The following is a 17,148-nucleotide window of genomic DNA, read 5'->3' as shown; positions in this document are numbered from 1 at the left end:
CTCACCTCTATATTCCCTCAGGGGCACAAAAAGCCTCTGTTCTCCTCCATGAATTGGACTGTCACTAGAACAGAGAAATGGCTGACACATTTTGTGTACGTGCTGTGCATTTGGAATGAGGAGACCTGGGCTGAGCCTTGGGGAGCTAGTTAAGCATAATGCTTAAAAAAGGCTTCAGAATAAGATAAAGGAAGGCCTTCGCTGGTTATAAGGTCTGTCTGACTGTGGCGCATGAGAACTTACAGTGGAAAAAGAAAGCCAAACTCATTAGTAAGATTGAAATCTTAATGATCCTCCATGTAGCAAGGGGAAAATGCAACTACTTGTAAACAAAGTTTTGGGACATAATGGATGGAACATATGCACGAGGTGCAGGCTGGAAAGATTGGCAAAAGATAAGCACAGAATATGTGTTCAGGAGAGAAGTAAAGAGATGCTCACTTATGATTGGCTGACAAACAGGCAAAAGTGACAGTGATGACTAAGTTGACCACGTGTGGGATCTACCTTATTTTACTCCCAGGGCTTGTGTTATTTTTTTTTGCCATTATTGATGATCCAAAATAGATGGTTTCACAAACAGTTGGCACTTTTCTTCTGGTAGAATACCAAAAGTCTACTTAACGTCTTTAATACTTAAATAGGGATTAATTATTTTATCCTCTTATATCCTTTATCCTTTTTATATCCTGCCGTAATACCTTATAGACAGTTAGAAGGAATAAGCACTGCATTCTAGCGGGAACAGATGAATATGAAAGACATTATTCATCAGTGATAATTTACACGCCACCTATTGAATTTACTGTTTTAAATTTACAAATAAATTATTTAATAAAAAGTTTTAATGTTTTGTATAAAAAAACACTTAAAAGGCACAGTTTTTGGCAGCATAATGGTTTGAGACTCACATAAAATCTTCTAAACAAAATAGATTTTTTAAGCAACATTTTTGAGACTCAAAGTTTTAAGTAAAACACTCATCAAAAGTGTTTTGACCATCAAGTGTCATTTTACCACTCAAACCATCGAGTTTCATTTTACCACTCAAAAAGTGCAAATTTTTCATAGCAAAACACAGCATTTCTTTATAAAAAGTCAAACACACTAAGATGTGTGAGCAAATTATTTAAAATCTTTACATGTTAAGTGTCAAATCTTTTGATTTTTGAAAGCAATATTTTCTAAGACATAAATTGACAAACAACAACATACTCAGACTCAAAGTTAAACAAAACATTCAAGAGCAAGTATTATAAACGAAATTTTGACATTTCGAAATGTAAATGTAAGTATTTCACTTCATAATAAAGACAAAAAACAACAAACATGAACCCATAACCCTGGTTTTAGTGACCCCCATCAACCTCAACTTCCTCATGTCAACAGAATCCTCTCCAGGCTGTTTGTCCACATCTTTAAATCAGTTTTTAATGTTGATCTCCCTCATTCACATTATTGCTCCTTCAAATACATTGACCTTTCATCACTGAGAGAAATGGCTGAAGAAGATATGATGATAAAGCCCTCATGTTTCCAAAGCAACAAATGAAAACCAGGAGCAAAAGGTTGAGGATGGAGAACTGACCCAGAGGGACGGGGATTCAGGGTTCACTGCCTGTCTGACCAGAGATATGCACCCCCCACCCCCATAAACTATACAGTGCTAGTCATGTGACACAAACAAATCAGACCTCAGACTGACCACAAACAAACAGAACAAAAGAAATTGGACAACAGAGCAAATTAAGCATACAAATAGAGTCTATGGAAGAAAATCAAATCCAATACATCTTTGTCCGAGGTTACATCAGAAGAGAATTTAAAATAACCAAAAACTCTTAAAGCTCATTCACACCAAAGAAGATAACTGTGAATACAAATACAACTAAAATATTTGTGGTTAAACTGACAAATAAAATCTGGGGATTTTTTAGGATTTTTCCCCTTTAATGTTGTAGGACTGTGAAGATTATAGACATGGAAGTGTGGAGAGCAGAGAGAGAGGAAGGATAGGCAAAGATGAACTAAGCACTAGGCTAATAGAACAAACTAGTAAATTCTTTTAATTTTTGCTTAACTAGCCAAAATGAATTTCATTTATGTTTTTTCATTTTGCAATGTCCCAGCAGAATTCTTCATTGTGCAACTATTGCATCTGACCTGTGAATCCAGCTTGTGTAATCTATCTAATCAACTGTATTAATTTAATCAAGAAAATTGAGCTATCACAGTAAATCTAGTGAAATAAAAACAACGCCACTATTTGCTATTGTATCCTATTTGCTAGCATAACTTTCATGGATTTTTACATTTCTTTGGAAAAAGATTTTTAAAAATCAACACAGGTCAAAGCATCGGTCATTTCAGAAGCGTGTTTGAGCATCTCAGCGACCTTTGAGATTTCATGTCGTCTAGTGGGCCGTGTGTGTGCACAAACTGTTCTGCAAACATCCTGAGTTCAAATCCCGACTTATACAAATACTCAGAAATTGTGACATGATGTAAATTTTTTATGAGGAAAATTTATTATTATATTATATTTTCTCACAAAGTGTTTATTCAGATGTCAGACCATAGTAAAAACAAAACATGTTATAAGAACAGAGTATTTAAAAAATGAATGACTATAACTTCTTCACCTAGATTTAATTACATTGTATCTGCATGCCAGTCAGGAACTCTCACCACTCAGCTAAATCACTTAAAACCCCAATTGTACAACGTGTGATATAATTCCTCAATTTGCGTAACCATTTTTTATTTTCTTAAGCTGCTGCAAGCAATACAAAAAATGACCACTAGGTGTTACTGTAGAGACTGGTTTCGAAATGTTTCGAACCTTAAACAAATTTGCTTCAACTGTTTCAGTGTTTCATGAAGCCTGGCTCTGCCCACTACTACCTACATGACCTACATATGACCTGGTGAAGACCATGTAGGTTGAAACGATGTACAATTAAATTTGTTTTTTGACAGCTAAAGTGGATTTTAAAGTCTTAAACTATTCTTTTAAAAGGCAGAAGTGGCCACAGTGGAATGAACCGCCAACTTATCCAGCACATGTTTTATGCAGCGGATACCCTTCCAGCCACAACCCAACTCTGGGAAACACCCATACACTCCTGCATTCTCACACATATACTGCGGCCAATTTAGCTTATCAATTCACCTATACCATGTGTCTTTAGACTGTGGAGGAAACCCAGAGGAAACCCACGCCAACATGAGGAGAACATGCAAACTCCAGCCAGGGCTCGAACCATCGGCCTTCTTGCTGTGAGGCGATCATGCTACCCACTGCGCCACCATGACGCCTTATTTATGTTATATTTATAGTTATCATGCTTGGCGTAAACAGGCCTTTAGGAGATGCAAGTAAAAAAAAATTGTTGTTTACATGCACAAGTTTAACATGTTTGGAAATGTATGTGGTCTGAATGACAAGATGAATTTCTTCAACTGGCTGCGTCATATTTTGTATCCGTTGTAAACCCCCTTCTGAGCGATCAAATGCAACTTAAAAGTTCAGTTTCTGTTTGGTCTGTTCCAGAAATGAGAACTAAAAGCACATGGAGTAACCAAGTGTAAACACCCAATTAGGCATTTGTTTAATAATTTAAGCCAGCACTAGTTTTAATGTGTTTGTGGGTAAGCAGCTCAGCTATTTTTGTGCTAATGAGTCAAACAGTGGGAATCCAGCATTTTCAAAACTGTACCACATCATCTTCAAACAAATTTCTAAATAGACCAAGAAATGTCTACGGGGACTTTTAAAACTTGTGTTTACCCCAATAGCGAAATAAAAGTAATTGCAGTTTGTGGTGCAAAAATCTCTTTTGAAGTTTTATTATTAAGCCTTACAAAAGTACATTGGGTGGTCAATTTCTCTAAACCCGCAGGGGTATTGCGAACGCAAAACGTTGCAGAGGGACCACTTAATCCAGAGCTAAAACTCCAGAGAACACATTATGCAGTAGCATGGCTCTGTTTTTCTACTAAAGTAGGACATGAAAGGTTTCACCCGTATCCACTCCTGTTGGGTTTGCTCAACAAGTGCTTATTCTGGTGAGCTGTCCTTTTCATTTGCTCGATTGCATCTCTACTGAATGACATATATAGGGTACACACAGTTAAACAACACAAAAATAAGCTCAGTTTCCATCAGTGAGGCACTTCTTACAGAGGATCATCATTCTTAGCCTCCAGTTAACAAATATAAACATGAGTATCTGAAACCTCCCACTATCAGATCTATATCGAGCTGTTACATAAGCCATTCTAGGGATATCTCGGAAGAGATCTTTTAAGAGACTTCCTCCATCTCATGTGAATTGCCAGACACTGTTCTTGGCTCATCTGATAGCCAGACACAACTGCACCTTATGCCAAGTAACTGTCAATTGGTGCAGCTGGTATTTTGCACTAAATAGCATCTTTCAAAAATCGATTTCTCCAAGAACAATTGAACCATGAGGGATAAAGTCCTTTAAATTGATCTGAACCCTCCCCTGGATTTAAACAAGGCAACTTCTTCGCTATTGTTTCCTAATTTCTTCTAACCTCTCCGGAATTCCTCCACCAGGAAATGTACTTTAGCAACAGAGGGCAAAGAGCCCAGGCTCCCGCGTCATGGTCGCCCTCCTGGCAATACCTCCAGGCTGGTTCCAACGGGGAGCCATATTGTCTGGAAGCGACCCCCTTCATCTAATTCTCACAAACACAAAATGCCCTCTGTTCAGCATGGCACCAGTCCTCTGGGCCCTCCAGGCCATGAAACACCACCCCCCAACAGCCATTGTCTTCTACCCTGTACTGTTGTTATCGTGTAACTTCACTTTTGCACAGGCTTCCGTGTCTAAAAGTTGCCTTTCTTCATCCAGACATTGAGGAATTTTGGTCTAGGCATATGGACATTGCTGCGGTAGATGATCAGTTGAAAGCGATAAGTTACAGACCTGCAGTGGCACCCATGGAGACTTTGATCCTTGAGAGCATGTGTGTGATATTTCCCAGTGACTTGGATTGATAAAGTTCCCTCCTTGACCTCTTCATCACACTTGGGGGTACAACAGCAAGCTTTCAACATCAAAAGAAGCACTTTTTCACCTCTGTTAGAATGAAGAAATCACTTTAGCACTGGCAATAAAACTAATTGTAAGGTTGAAAATGCAATCCAATTGGGAATTATCTGCTAACTGTGGTTGCAATTGTGCTCACTAGCCAAAAAATGTAGTGAATGTACAATGAAAGCATCTGTTTTAAATACACCTCAAAGTATAAGTAAAAAGAAGCGCTTCTAAAAATACTCAAACATGTAATTAGCGAGTATTACCTTGTGAAAAGGACTCCACCTTATACCCTGCATATTAAAAATGTAGCTTACATCAGCAATATGTAAATGATTTTGAAAACGTAACATTCTGCAGTGCGTCTAGTCATTGTTTAAGGCAAGGGCATCTTCCTAGAGATCTACCTTCCTACAAAATTCATGCTGCGGCCACACTAGAGTTTGTGGGTTTGAAATTTTGTTGTATGGCGCTGTAAAAAGGGGTGGATTGAACAAGATGATTAGATATTTTAAAAAGCGAGCGATTGGTCCATGTTTTAAATTCCTGTCCAGAGAGGTCATGTTTTGATCTTTGATTGGTCTCACTCAATCATGTGATGCGATTTCACAAAGCTTAAACTTTCCAATGCAGCGAACTGCGAAACGTGTCGCACGAGCTTGCTTTTACGGTCTGCTCATTTGCATGGTTATGAATGTAAGGTATGACCACAGCTTTCAGTTTCAACCCATGTCAAACACACACTAGTGCTGATATCAAGTGCTGCTCGGGTACTAATTAATTGGCTAATTAGGGTTGGAGCTGAACTCTGCAGAAAAGTAGATCTCCAGGAACAGGGTTGAGCACCCCTGGTTTAAGGCCGTTTCTCAATTTCAGTCATCATACAGTTGGCATCTTCTGTCTTTACATCTGTGACATGCAATCTAAACAGTGTTTGAGTCATTGCATGCAATGATTCTGCATCTCCTTGCACACTCCTTAGACACTCCTTTTTTTTTTTTTTTTTTGATTTAGCAGCTCTCATACATATTTCCCAGGGTATTGTGGATATTAATAAATATACAATAATTCTGTTAATACATTTATTCTATGCTAAAAGCTACATCCACAGGCGTAACTACAACCTCCAAAACATGTGCATGATCTTTTATTCACATGATAATTTCAGGATCTTTTGCATTTTATTTTTATTCATGAACTGCCAAGTATAGTTATTACTTTTGTTAAACATTTGTTAAAAAAAATAACAGCATAAATTCTGTATTAGAAAATATGAACTCATTGGAAATAAAGGAAATAAATCTCAATGTAAAGAATTTTGAGATTTCTTCCTCATTTGTAAGTCGCTTTGGATAAAAGCGTCTGCTAAATGACTAAATGTAAATGTAAATGTAAATTTTATATCTTAAAGTTTTTGATAGTTTTAGTACAAAATGTACAAATCTATTTTGACGAAAATAGATTGACTTCATCAAAAAGGCACTCAAATTGCGCAATGACATGAAATAATATAGATCGCGCCACCAAACACAGGAAAGCGAAAGAAACAATCGCGATTTAAAAATGTAAGAAGATATTTAGGTAAAAATGTAAGGACTAAAAGTAAAATGTTGTCAGAAAAATAAATAGTGGAGTAAAGTACTGATACCAGAAAAATCTACTTAAGTAGGGTAACAAAGTATTTGTACTTTGTTACTTCCCATCTCTGCTCGAGACTGAGTAGATCCAAATGTGGTCCAATGAGCCACCTGTGGCACAGGCGCTGTATTCACCGGGTATCAATTTAATATACATTTTCAGTGATCTGATGGGAAACAAATAGGGGTCACTGTTACAACTAACACTGCAATTAACTGTTCAAAAGACCTCAAACCTTTTAAACTTCAAAACCTTTTTCTTCCTAGCAGACACAAAACATTATAAGACATTAATATTGGGCTAGATTTAAGTCACTAGCATCTAAAGACAATGGTATTTTGACATCCAATAATGACATGAAATGATGTTGATATTTTGTTGAATGTAGGTTGTTTTGGAAAATGACCAAAATCCAACGTTGAGCCAACATCCTAACCCAGCATCATATTGACATCAAATACTGACATTTATTCATCAGGCATGGCAACCTAAATCCAATGTCTGATAGACAGCATATTGGTAATGTCCACACAATGTCAAGTTTTAACATCATTAGATGTACATATTTTGTTGTTTGTAGGTTGCATTTGAAAGTAAAAAAATTCAATGTCTGTTCGATGCTGTACATTTACATTGGGTTCTGACGTTGGGTTCTGACATCAACCCGATTTTCATTTCCAAACAAAATGCAACGTCCTACAACGTTGGGGTACAATGTCAATCTGACATCATGTTGACGTCTTGTGCCTGCTGGATTTGTTTCCTTCAATTTTTATCGACATTTAGATCTAAAGTTCCAAACTTTAAGCATGGACAAGTAATTAACCACTAATTCTCTCATTTAAAGAATCTCTTAGCTTGTGTGTCTGAAAAAAGGCATTTCACAAACAATAAATAATCATTTCCTTCCTGCCTCCTGTCAGGCAAAAAAGGCTCACAGTTTTCCATTCCTCCAGTAGAGGCAGAAATGCTATTAGTTGGTACAGTCCCACAGCGTGCCAGTGTGATGTTTTCACTTTCAGTCCACCTGCTCTGCCTCAGTTTTTGGCTCATACTCAAAAGCATTTACCTACCCTGCTCACTGAGCCTTGGCAAATTACATACAGATGCATCTCTGCTAGAGACATCCAGTATGTAGTCAATAATCATGCATCACATTTAGAACATTTGTCATGTGTAGGTTTCAGTGCTGATTTCTCAGTAGTACTTCTTTGATGACAAAAAGAACAAATGCAGATTTCTGCTCAAGTGTAAGGGTGCTTTCACACTCGACGATTGCTCACTTTGTTCAAAAACAGGAATTAAAATGGTTATAATAAAGTTGCAATTATTTCTTGGCTTGATTCATTTCAGTGCAATGCTTTCAGGCAATGCCTTCAAGCAATATTTCTAAATGGACCAAAGATTGTCAATGGCAGTCATCTATCAAGAGCACCTATTCCAGTATCAAGGCCAAGGAGCAAGGCTTTGTCTGTATTTTATTATCTTTTATGCGTTTTGGACAATTGTTCTGAAATTGTTCTAGAAAGCTCTAAATGTGTCCAAGATTGGTGACTTCTAGGCAATTGCTTTTTATCCTCATTCATCGAGTCATGCTCTGATTCAGTTTTACCCTGTGATCTGTAAGCTTATAACTTCATCTTCATTTTGTTAACTTCATTTTGAGGTAATTTTAAGTCCTGAATAATTCAATTGAATGCAAACTGCAGATGCTTCTGTCTGCTTCTGTCTGAAATCAGCATGTCAATTTTTTTTCCATATATTATTCATTATGTCCCCAGGGATTTGACCATGAATTCACTGTGGCTGGTAGCGAAAACTTGTTGGCTACAGTAAGGGGGAGAAGGTCTTGTGAAGGGTCACTTTGCTCCAAGTTCATTTAGTTAGTCATGAGGAAAACAAACACTGCTAGTTTTTTATATATAATTTATTTAGTAACTCATCATACAATGTTATTAAACCTGGTTCGTTTAAGATTGAGATTGCTTTTTCACCAGAAGTAAACCACTTCAGAGTTTGCTTTCATGTTGACTGAAACCACCTTATTCAGGCAATCTTGACCGGTTTGTTTTGGTGCTGGTTTTTGATTCTTAAACAGTCCGATTATATCTAAGAAATTGTGAGGTTCCAAAACATCAAACCGTGTGAAAGCACTATGTTTATCCTTACAAAAAAATTAACTTTTTAAAAAAAAAATTTTAGAGTTTAACATTTTCAACGATGTCTCAAAATGTGCTCATTTTTCCCGAGCCACATTCAGACTAATCTCAAATGGGCATTCAAAAACATATCATATTCTTACTGTAAATGTCCAGTTTATCCAAACTACAATTTCAACAGTACAAGAAAAAAGTACATATAATAAACAACTGACAACTCGTATCTAGAGTTATAAAATCTCTAAGCAATAAACATTTTTTCTATAAATTCAAACATTGACTGTGGGCTTATAGTCAACATGAACTGCAGAGAAGTGTTGAAAAAAAAACAAGCTCACATTAAATTGAGACAAATTGCTCTGCGTTTTCTTTTACTTAGATAGAGCTACAAACTAAAGTGATCAGCAAAACTGACAGGCATGGCAAAGTATGGGTTTTGAGGTTCACCACAAGACCTCTGCTGCTTCTCGCTCGCTCCCAGCTTACTAAACAGACAGTATATTCAGTACAGCCTATACTAAAAGTGTGCGCTGCGACAAAAGTGTGATTTTTTTAGCATTAGGTTATTAGAATATTTTTATATTTAGATTATTTTTTTTTTTTTTTGTTGCATGTTCAAACTACTTATTTAAAGTGAGCTGAAGCTACACAACTGTGGAGATTTTTTGCAGGAAACTTAATTGTATTATGTTCAATCCACTTAAATTTGTTAGGTTAACTTAATGAATTTGTGTTGGAACAACATGAATGAATTGTGTGGAACCGTGCAGTTTTACAGTGAAGACTATTGAGTCTATATCAAAAAAATAACTATTAATGTTAACCTTTAATGTGAGACAACTTCAAAAGACTGGATCTCAACTCCACTTATAAAACACCATTGAAATTGGACGTTTGCTTCCACTGTAATAAATTAATAAGTTAAGCATAACTTTATAATCTCCAGTTTGTTCACTGTTCGCGCGCAGACTTCTGGTCTCTCGTGAACGCGCGCATGATGCCAAAGAAGATGTACGCGCTTGAGGTAGGTTTTATCTCAATATAACTTGAGTGTACACCTTGTAGCCAGCTAATATATATCCTATAAAGCACAACGTACATATAAAAATGCTAAACAGGAAAAGAAAAAATCCCTTACCGAAAGAAACTCCAGCGTCCCAACATAATCCCGCTCGGTCTTCAGAAGTTCGTTCAAAACACAAACTCTCAAACGAAGCTGCTTCTCTAAATCTTTTCCACTTTCGGCTCTGTGTTCGGCTTTGCTCTCCTCAGTCATGTCGATCGTCTTCCTTAAAGTCTTCAAAGTTGCCGCAGGAGAAGTTTAAACGACCTGACGCCGGCTGGAGGTTTGAATCATGATAAAAAAAAAAAAGCAGCGGACAAAGTCAATAGAACAAATGAACGCAATTGAAAAACAATCTACTACTCGGCTGCATTCAGAAGTTCAGCACTAGTCTACTCTACACGCCTGAGAACAGTGTAGTAATGGCTTTTGGACATCAATCAAAAACTTTGCTGCTCCATGTGACTCCCAAGACCTTCATCCTAAATCCAGCCTCCCTCCAGCATGAAAAGGACAGGAAATAAATGGCTGGGAATTCGTGCCAGCACAGTGGGGAAATGTTGATGACATTGGGGGTAATTACCGATGCAAGACTTTCCCAGACTCCAATATTAGTTACATTGCTTTGAAAAGCTGAATGGAACCAAAGAGGAGAGTTATGTTTGTTATGTAACAACATGTAATGATGTAATAAAATCGGAAAACGGTTTAAATGCTTCTCAGATTATTAAAGTTTTGGGGAAAGAACAACATCTCTATCCGTATATTAGCTCTAACCATTTTCATGAGTTATTTTACCTTTACTTTAGTTCTTTTTTTTTTCTTTTTCTTTTTTTGCAGGTGAAAGAAAACGTCCACATTTGTTCAGTTCTTTTTCCGTTAATATAAGCTATCAGATTGTCTTACATCATGCATCGATGCATCTGTCTCCAGCTTTCACTGAAATAATTAAAGCATTAGAAAGAGTGGAGAGCGAGGAGGGACAATCTCCAGACTTCATGAGCATCATTAATGTTCCTGTAAGATGAAAACCTATAAGTTAAAACAAAATAATCTTCTGATTTCTGTTTTTTAATGTGTTTTTATTGCAATAACACTCCTAAAAAATAAGAAATATTTTCAGTTTTTGTGGATGGATATGCATGAAACAAAAAGAAAAGTTTAGCAGGATTTAAATCAGAAAAATGCCACTGAATCATAAAATAAATAAATAAAATAAAATAAAATTATAAAGTAAAAATTTCGAGTTATAAAGTTAATTTTGACGTTATAACTCAGAATTGTGACTTTATTCGGAATTCTGACTTTTATAACTCAGAATTGAGACTTAATAACTGAGAATTCTGACTTTATAACTCGGAACTCTAACTTTATAAATCAGACATCTAATTTTAGAACTCAGAATTCTGAATTTATAACTCAGAATTCTAACTTTTTAACTCAGAACTCTAACTTTATAAATTAGACATCTGACTTTATAATTCATAATTCTGACTTTAGAACTCGGAATTCTAACTTCATGTATTTTTTTATTTTATTAATTGATATTTTTTTTTATTCAGTGTCAGGAATGGGCTTCCATATGTATGTGTTCAAGAAACATGGCACACAAAAAAAAAAAATAAAGCTAAGATGTATTTTTACTTATTTAACAATGTAAGAAAGTATCTTACTTAAGAATGTATTTGTACTTATTTATGATAATCAAATAATTAGTAATAATTAACTTTTATATGTAAAACATAATGACTATCATACATTTTTTTTTAATTATAGAACAGAAGACTTGATAGTACAAGTCATTAAGTATAGAATCAAATTTTACATAAATGTCCATTACGCTGATTGACTAGGCAACATTATTGCATTCAATTATTGCACAATTGCAAATAATTTCTTTAAAACTTTCATGCTCGTCATATCTAGCAGTGAAGATTCCCTAATCTTCAGTTCTTCAGCATGACATCTGAGTTCTCTGAAATGTGTCCTGTGTCTTGTATTCTCCGCAACAGCCTGCTGCTTTACTTCCCTCTGTGGGCCGAGTGTTTGCCCTGTGCAGTGTCTGCCAAATTGAAATAGCTCAATAAAATTTGATCAGCCGAGCCAAATATTTAATATGGCACAGTTATTGACTCGCTGAGCACTAGTATCCTCTGGAGAAACTGCTGGAGTGGTAAAATCAGAGGCCATCAGCTAGTCTGGTTTAAAATGTTATGACGTGATCTGAGACATGTTTGGTTTATGAAGACATTGGATACAGCAGCAGCAGCAGATCTGTGGGAAGGAGAGCCTGTGAAGCTTCTACTGCTGTCAGACAATGCCCTCTAGTGTTAGAAACTGCCCTCTGTAAACTATGGATTTGTAAATGTGAATATACTGTATATACATACACAGTAAAAAATGCAGGGTTCCACACATTAACCATAAATCGTTAACAACGTTAACAAATGCAATTGAATTGGACATAAAACAAGTTTATAAGTTAAGTTTCCCCATAAAATCTTCAGAATTGTGTTGTTTCAGCTCATTTTAAATACGTAGTTTAAATAAACAGTAGTTACAGGTAATTTTAACGTATAATTCCTCAAGACTATTAACTAAAATATTTGCTTCAAACTTCTAATTTGCTATTTGTATATGTCTAACTATGACAGCAACAAATATTAATAACTAAAGTCATAATAAATAACACATCAATTAATGCATTTTGAGATCAAACTTGCTAAAATTTCCAAGAGATTACAGCAAAAAGTTTTCAGCACCAAGGCAATTTATACCACACATTTTATTAAATATATAGATATTTCGTCACCTTGGAATTCTAAGGTTCTATCTGCGTTCTGAATGATTGTGAGATATTGGGCTTCAAAGCTTTTGCATTCCATAGCAAACAGTATGTGTTTAAAATTTGTTTTTGTTTTTTTGTTTTTTTGTTTTTTGTTTTTTGTTTTTGTTTTTTTTAAAAGTCAAATAATAAAAGTAAATAAGATGTCATTTAATAAGAATATGTCAATAACTCAATTTTAACAAAAATGTTAGATAGAACTTTATAGTTCTAAGATGACGATTTTTAAAATAGCTCTTTGTATTGCATGAATCTTGTTACAGTGGTAAAAAAATAAGCAAACTGTGTGATTTATGACACATTGGAATGTTAAATAATTAAATACTCTGTGTTAAAGCGAATAACTCATTGGTTAAGTTCTAAATAACACAAAATGTGTTGTCCTTAACTAGACAGATGTGTTTAGAAATAACAGGGTGTGTTGTTTTTAACTCATCTCTTTTCATTTGTTTCATTTGTGTCAAATTGAAATAAAAAAAATTGTGATATATATATATATATATATATATATATATATATATATATATATATATATATATATATATATATATATATATATATATATATATGTATATGTAAAACCTAAATCATGACTAAAATTATTTTATACATTACAACAAATGTAAAATAGAATAACACTGACACAAACCTATGATAAAATATTAAGTAAATTAAATATTTAACATGTTTGGACTATTCTGGTGGAGTAAAGAAAAATAAAATATTAATAAAATTATTTTTTTTTAAATTTTATTTGAAAACTGTGTGTAGTGAAGAGAAAGAATTAAGTGTAACTTACAATAACAAATAAAAACATTTGATTTTCAAAGCATCAAAACAAGCTTATAAGTGACTATACTGTACATAATGCTTCATTAATACTTTTTCTTTTTTCCAGATATATATTTTTTCAAACCATGTACGGTGGCGCAGTGAGTAGTGCTCTCGTCTTACAGCAAGAAGGTTGCTGGTTCGATCCTTGGCTGGGTCAGTTGGCATTCGCGTAGGTTTCCTCTGGGTGCTCCGGTTTCCCCCGACAGTCCAAAGACATGCGGCACAGGTGAATTGGGTAGGCTAAGTTGTCCGTAGTCTATGAGTATGAATGAGTGTGCATGGATGTTTCCCAGGGATGGGTTGCAGCTGGAAAAACATCCGCTGCGTGAAACATATGCTGGACAAGTTAGTGGTTCATTCTATTGTGGCGACATCAGGTTAATAGAGGTGCTAAGCCGAAAAGAAAAATTATAAATTAGTTACTTTTGACATAAAATATTTGAGGTAAAAATTAATTGACCTCCCTAATTAAAATCCTGTGATTTATTTTTTTTCTTTTTCTTTTTTAAATATTTCTAAATGATGTTTAACAAAGCAAGATTGTTTTTCACAATATTTCCTATAATATTTTGTCTTCTGAAGATATTATTATTTGTTTTATTTCAGCTAGAATCATGTTTAAAAAAAAACATTTTAAGGTCAATATTATTATTATTTTTTGGATTGTTTACAGAACAGACCACTGTTATACAGTGACTTTACTACCCTAACATGGTAATTACCCTAGTTGAGCCTTTAAATTGTTCTTTAAGCTGTATACTAGTTCCTTGAAAAATATCTAAATAGCATGCAAAGATTAGAAATTGGTTATTGAAACTTACGTTTCAAAAAATCATCTTTCCGTTAAATAAAAATTGGGGACAAAATATACAGGTGGCTAATAATTCAGGAGGCCTATAATAATTCCGACTTCAACTGTGTATGTAATATACATACATATGTAATACACACATACATAAAAACAAAACTATACAAAACGTTTTTATGCATATTTAAAGTTATTTAAATCATATTTTAATAATATAATATTTCATATATAATCTGTTTCATATATATTATATCTAAATATAAATAAACATTTTCTCAAATATATCCATGCATCTGTGTATTTTCATACATATAATATATATACACAGTACATGCACATATATTATGTCAAAACCAACTTTTGTTTTGAATGTGATTAATCGTGATTAAACTTTGCCCAGCACTAATATTAATATAATATTGCTTTCATGTAACCTAACCATTACACATCCAAATACTTTTATGGACTTCTGTAATAATTTGTGCTATGTAAATACTAACCCTACAGTCATAATGAGTTCTAACCAGTAGATGGCAGCTTTACCACAGAACAACAGACCCCTGTAAAACAAAATTTAAAACAGTCACAGTTGCAAGTGTTTTACAAAGTACTCGTTTTCTTTGAAGTACCTATAAACATTATTTTCAACATATCAATGTTATGGCATGTGAGTTCCTGAACAAATATGATGAGATATACTATTAGCCTCAAATACTGCTTAGGTAAAACAAATGGTATGTATTAATGTGCAGTGTCTCAATCCTACAATGGCCAACAAATGAGTGCCAGTTAAGTTCAGACCGTAGGGCATCCCATTTGTGATTTTAAACAGGGGTATCTAGTCCTGCTTAACATACTTGTCTATAAACCTCTGGTGAGTTAAAGACTTGATTAGCTGGTTAAGGTTTGTTTAAATGTGGTTATCGCTGGACTTTACAGAAGTCCAGTATTTTGTTAATACTGTACATTTGGAGACCACTGCCTGTAGCTTCAAATAGGTGTTTACGAACAACATTTTTGCTGTCTCTAAAAACCCTTGATGGTAAACACACTACCTGACAAAAGTCTTGTCGTCTATCCAAGTTTTAGGAACAACAAATAATAACTTGACTTCTAGTTGATCATTTGGTATCAGGAGTGGCTAATATGAAAGGCAAAGGCCTTTAGATTACATTTATTTTACCACAATATAAATAAATATCATGTCTTGATTTTTTATTATTTAATTAGGACAATAAGGTCTGACTTTGCTTATACAAAAGTCTTGCCACCCAACATAATTAATGCACAGTATAGAATTAAAAATCATGGTGCAGTGAAAAAATAATTAATATTGTGTATGACTCCCATGAGCTTGGAGGACTGCATCCATACATTTCTGCAATGACTCAAATATCTTAATAAAGGCATCTGAAATGGCAAAAAAAATTTTCTTGAAGGTCTCCCAAAGTTCATCAAGGTTTTTTGGATTCATCTTCATTGCCTCCTTCTCCATCTTACCCCAGACATGCTCAATAATGTTCATCTCTGGTGACTGGGCTGGCCAATCCTGGAGTACCTTGACCTTTTTTGCTTTCAGGAACTTTAATGTGGAGGCTGAAGTATGAGAAGGAGCGCTATCCTGCTGAAGAATTTGCCCTCTACTGTGGTTTGTAATGTAATGGGCAGCACAAATGTCTTGATACCTCAGGTTGTTGATGTTTTCCTCCACTCTGCAGATCTCTCGCATGCCCCCCATACTAAATATAACCCCAAACCATGGTATTTCCTTCACCAAACTTGACAAATTTCTGTTAGTCCATGCGGGCTTGAATAGGTCCTCTGCAGTATTTGTAATGATTGGGATGCAGTTGAACAGATTTATTCATTTATTTTATTTTCGACTTAGTCCCTTTATTATTTCAGGGTCACCACAGCGAAATGAACCACTAACTTATCCAGCACATGTTTTTACGCAGCGGATGCCCTTCCAGCCGCAACCCATCTCTGGGAAACATCCATGCACACTCATTCACACTCCTACACTATGGACAATTTGGCCTACCCAATTCACCTGTACCGCATGTCTTTGGACTGTGGCGGAAACCGAAGCACCTAGAGGAAACCCACACGAATGAGGGAGAACATGCAAACTCCACACAGAAATGCCAACTGACCCAGCCGAGGCTCGAACCAGCGACCTTCTTGCTTTGAGACAACAGCACTACCTACTGCACCACTGCACCGCCCACTTCAACAGATGATTCATCATAAAAAAATCTACCTTCTGCCATCATTTCCAAATGATCAACTAGAAGTCAAGTTATTATTTGTTCCTCTTAAAACTGGGATTGACGACAAGACTTCGGCAGGTAGTGTACAAAGCTGCCACCTTAAACGATTGAGTCCACACTTTCAGATAAAAAAAACATCTTGAACGTTCTGTTAAAGAAAAAAACTACATCTTGGTTGATCTGAGAATATGAATTAACAGCAAAAAAAAAAATCATGACCATTAACCATTTAGATGATAGCAATTCGTTAGTATGATGTAGGGCCTTCTTCTGTGGCCAATATAGAGTCAATCCATCGGCGAAGCAGTGGTGCAGTAGGTAGTGCTGTCACCTCACAGTAAGAAGGTCGCTGGTCCGAACCTCGGCTCAGTTGGCATTTCTGTGAGGAGTTTGCATGTTCTCCCTGCGTTCGTTTGGGTTTCCTCCGGGTGCTCTGGTTTCCCTCACAGTCCAAAGACA

At 35.3% G+C, this 17,148-nt stretch overlaps 1 protein-coding gene across 2 annotated transcripts in view; it reads right to left on the bottom strand.

Moving 5' to 3' along the window:
• prex2 (phosphatidylinositol-3,4,5-trisphosphate-dependent Rac exchange factor 2) overlaps nucleotides 1-10,451 on the bottom strand; it is a 258,834-nt gene extending 248,383 nt beyond the window's left edge. The window contains exon 1 of one of the 2 annotated variants that reach the window (XM_001923322.6): nucleotides 10,005-10,451. In XM_001923322.6, coding sequence (XP_001923357.1) covers nucleotides 10,005-10,142 — 138 coding nt within the window. In that variant the 5' untranslated portion in view covers nucleotides 10,143-10,451. Of the gene's footprint in view, nucleotides 1-4,958; nucleotides 5,112-10,004 lie in introns of those variants that run through there. The other variant, XM_073940635.1, reaches the window with a different exon arrangement.
• Between the last annotated feature and the right edge of the window lie 6,697 nt (nucleotides 10,452-17,148).

The sequence above is a fragment of the Danio rerio genome, chromosome 24 (genome assembly GCF_049306965.1).
Source record: "Danio rerio strain Tuebingen ecotype United States chromosome 24, GRCz12tu, whole genome shotgun sequence".
In the NCBI taxonomy this organism is placed as follows: domain Eukaryota; kingdom Metazoa; phylum Chordata; class Actinopteri; order Cypriniformes; family Danionidae; genus Danio; species Danio rerio.
This window is presented reverse-complemented; position numbering and strand designations above follow the sequence as displayed.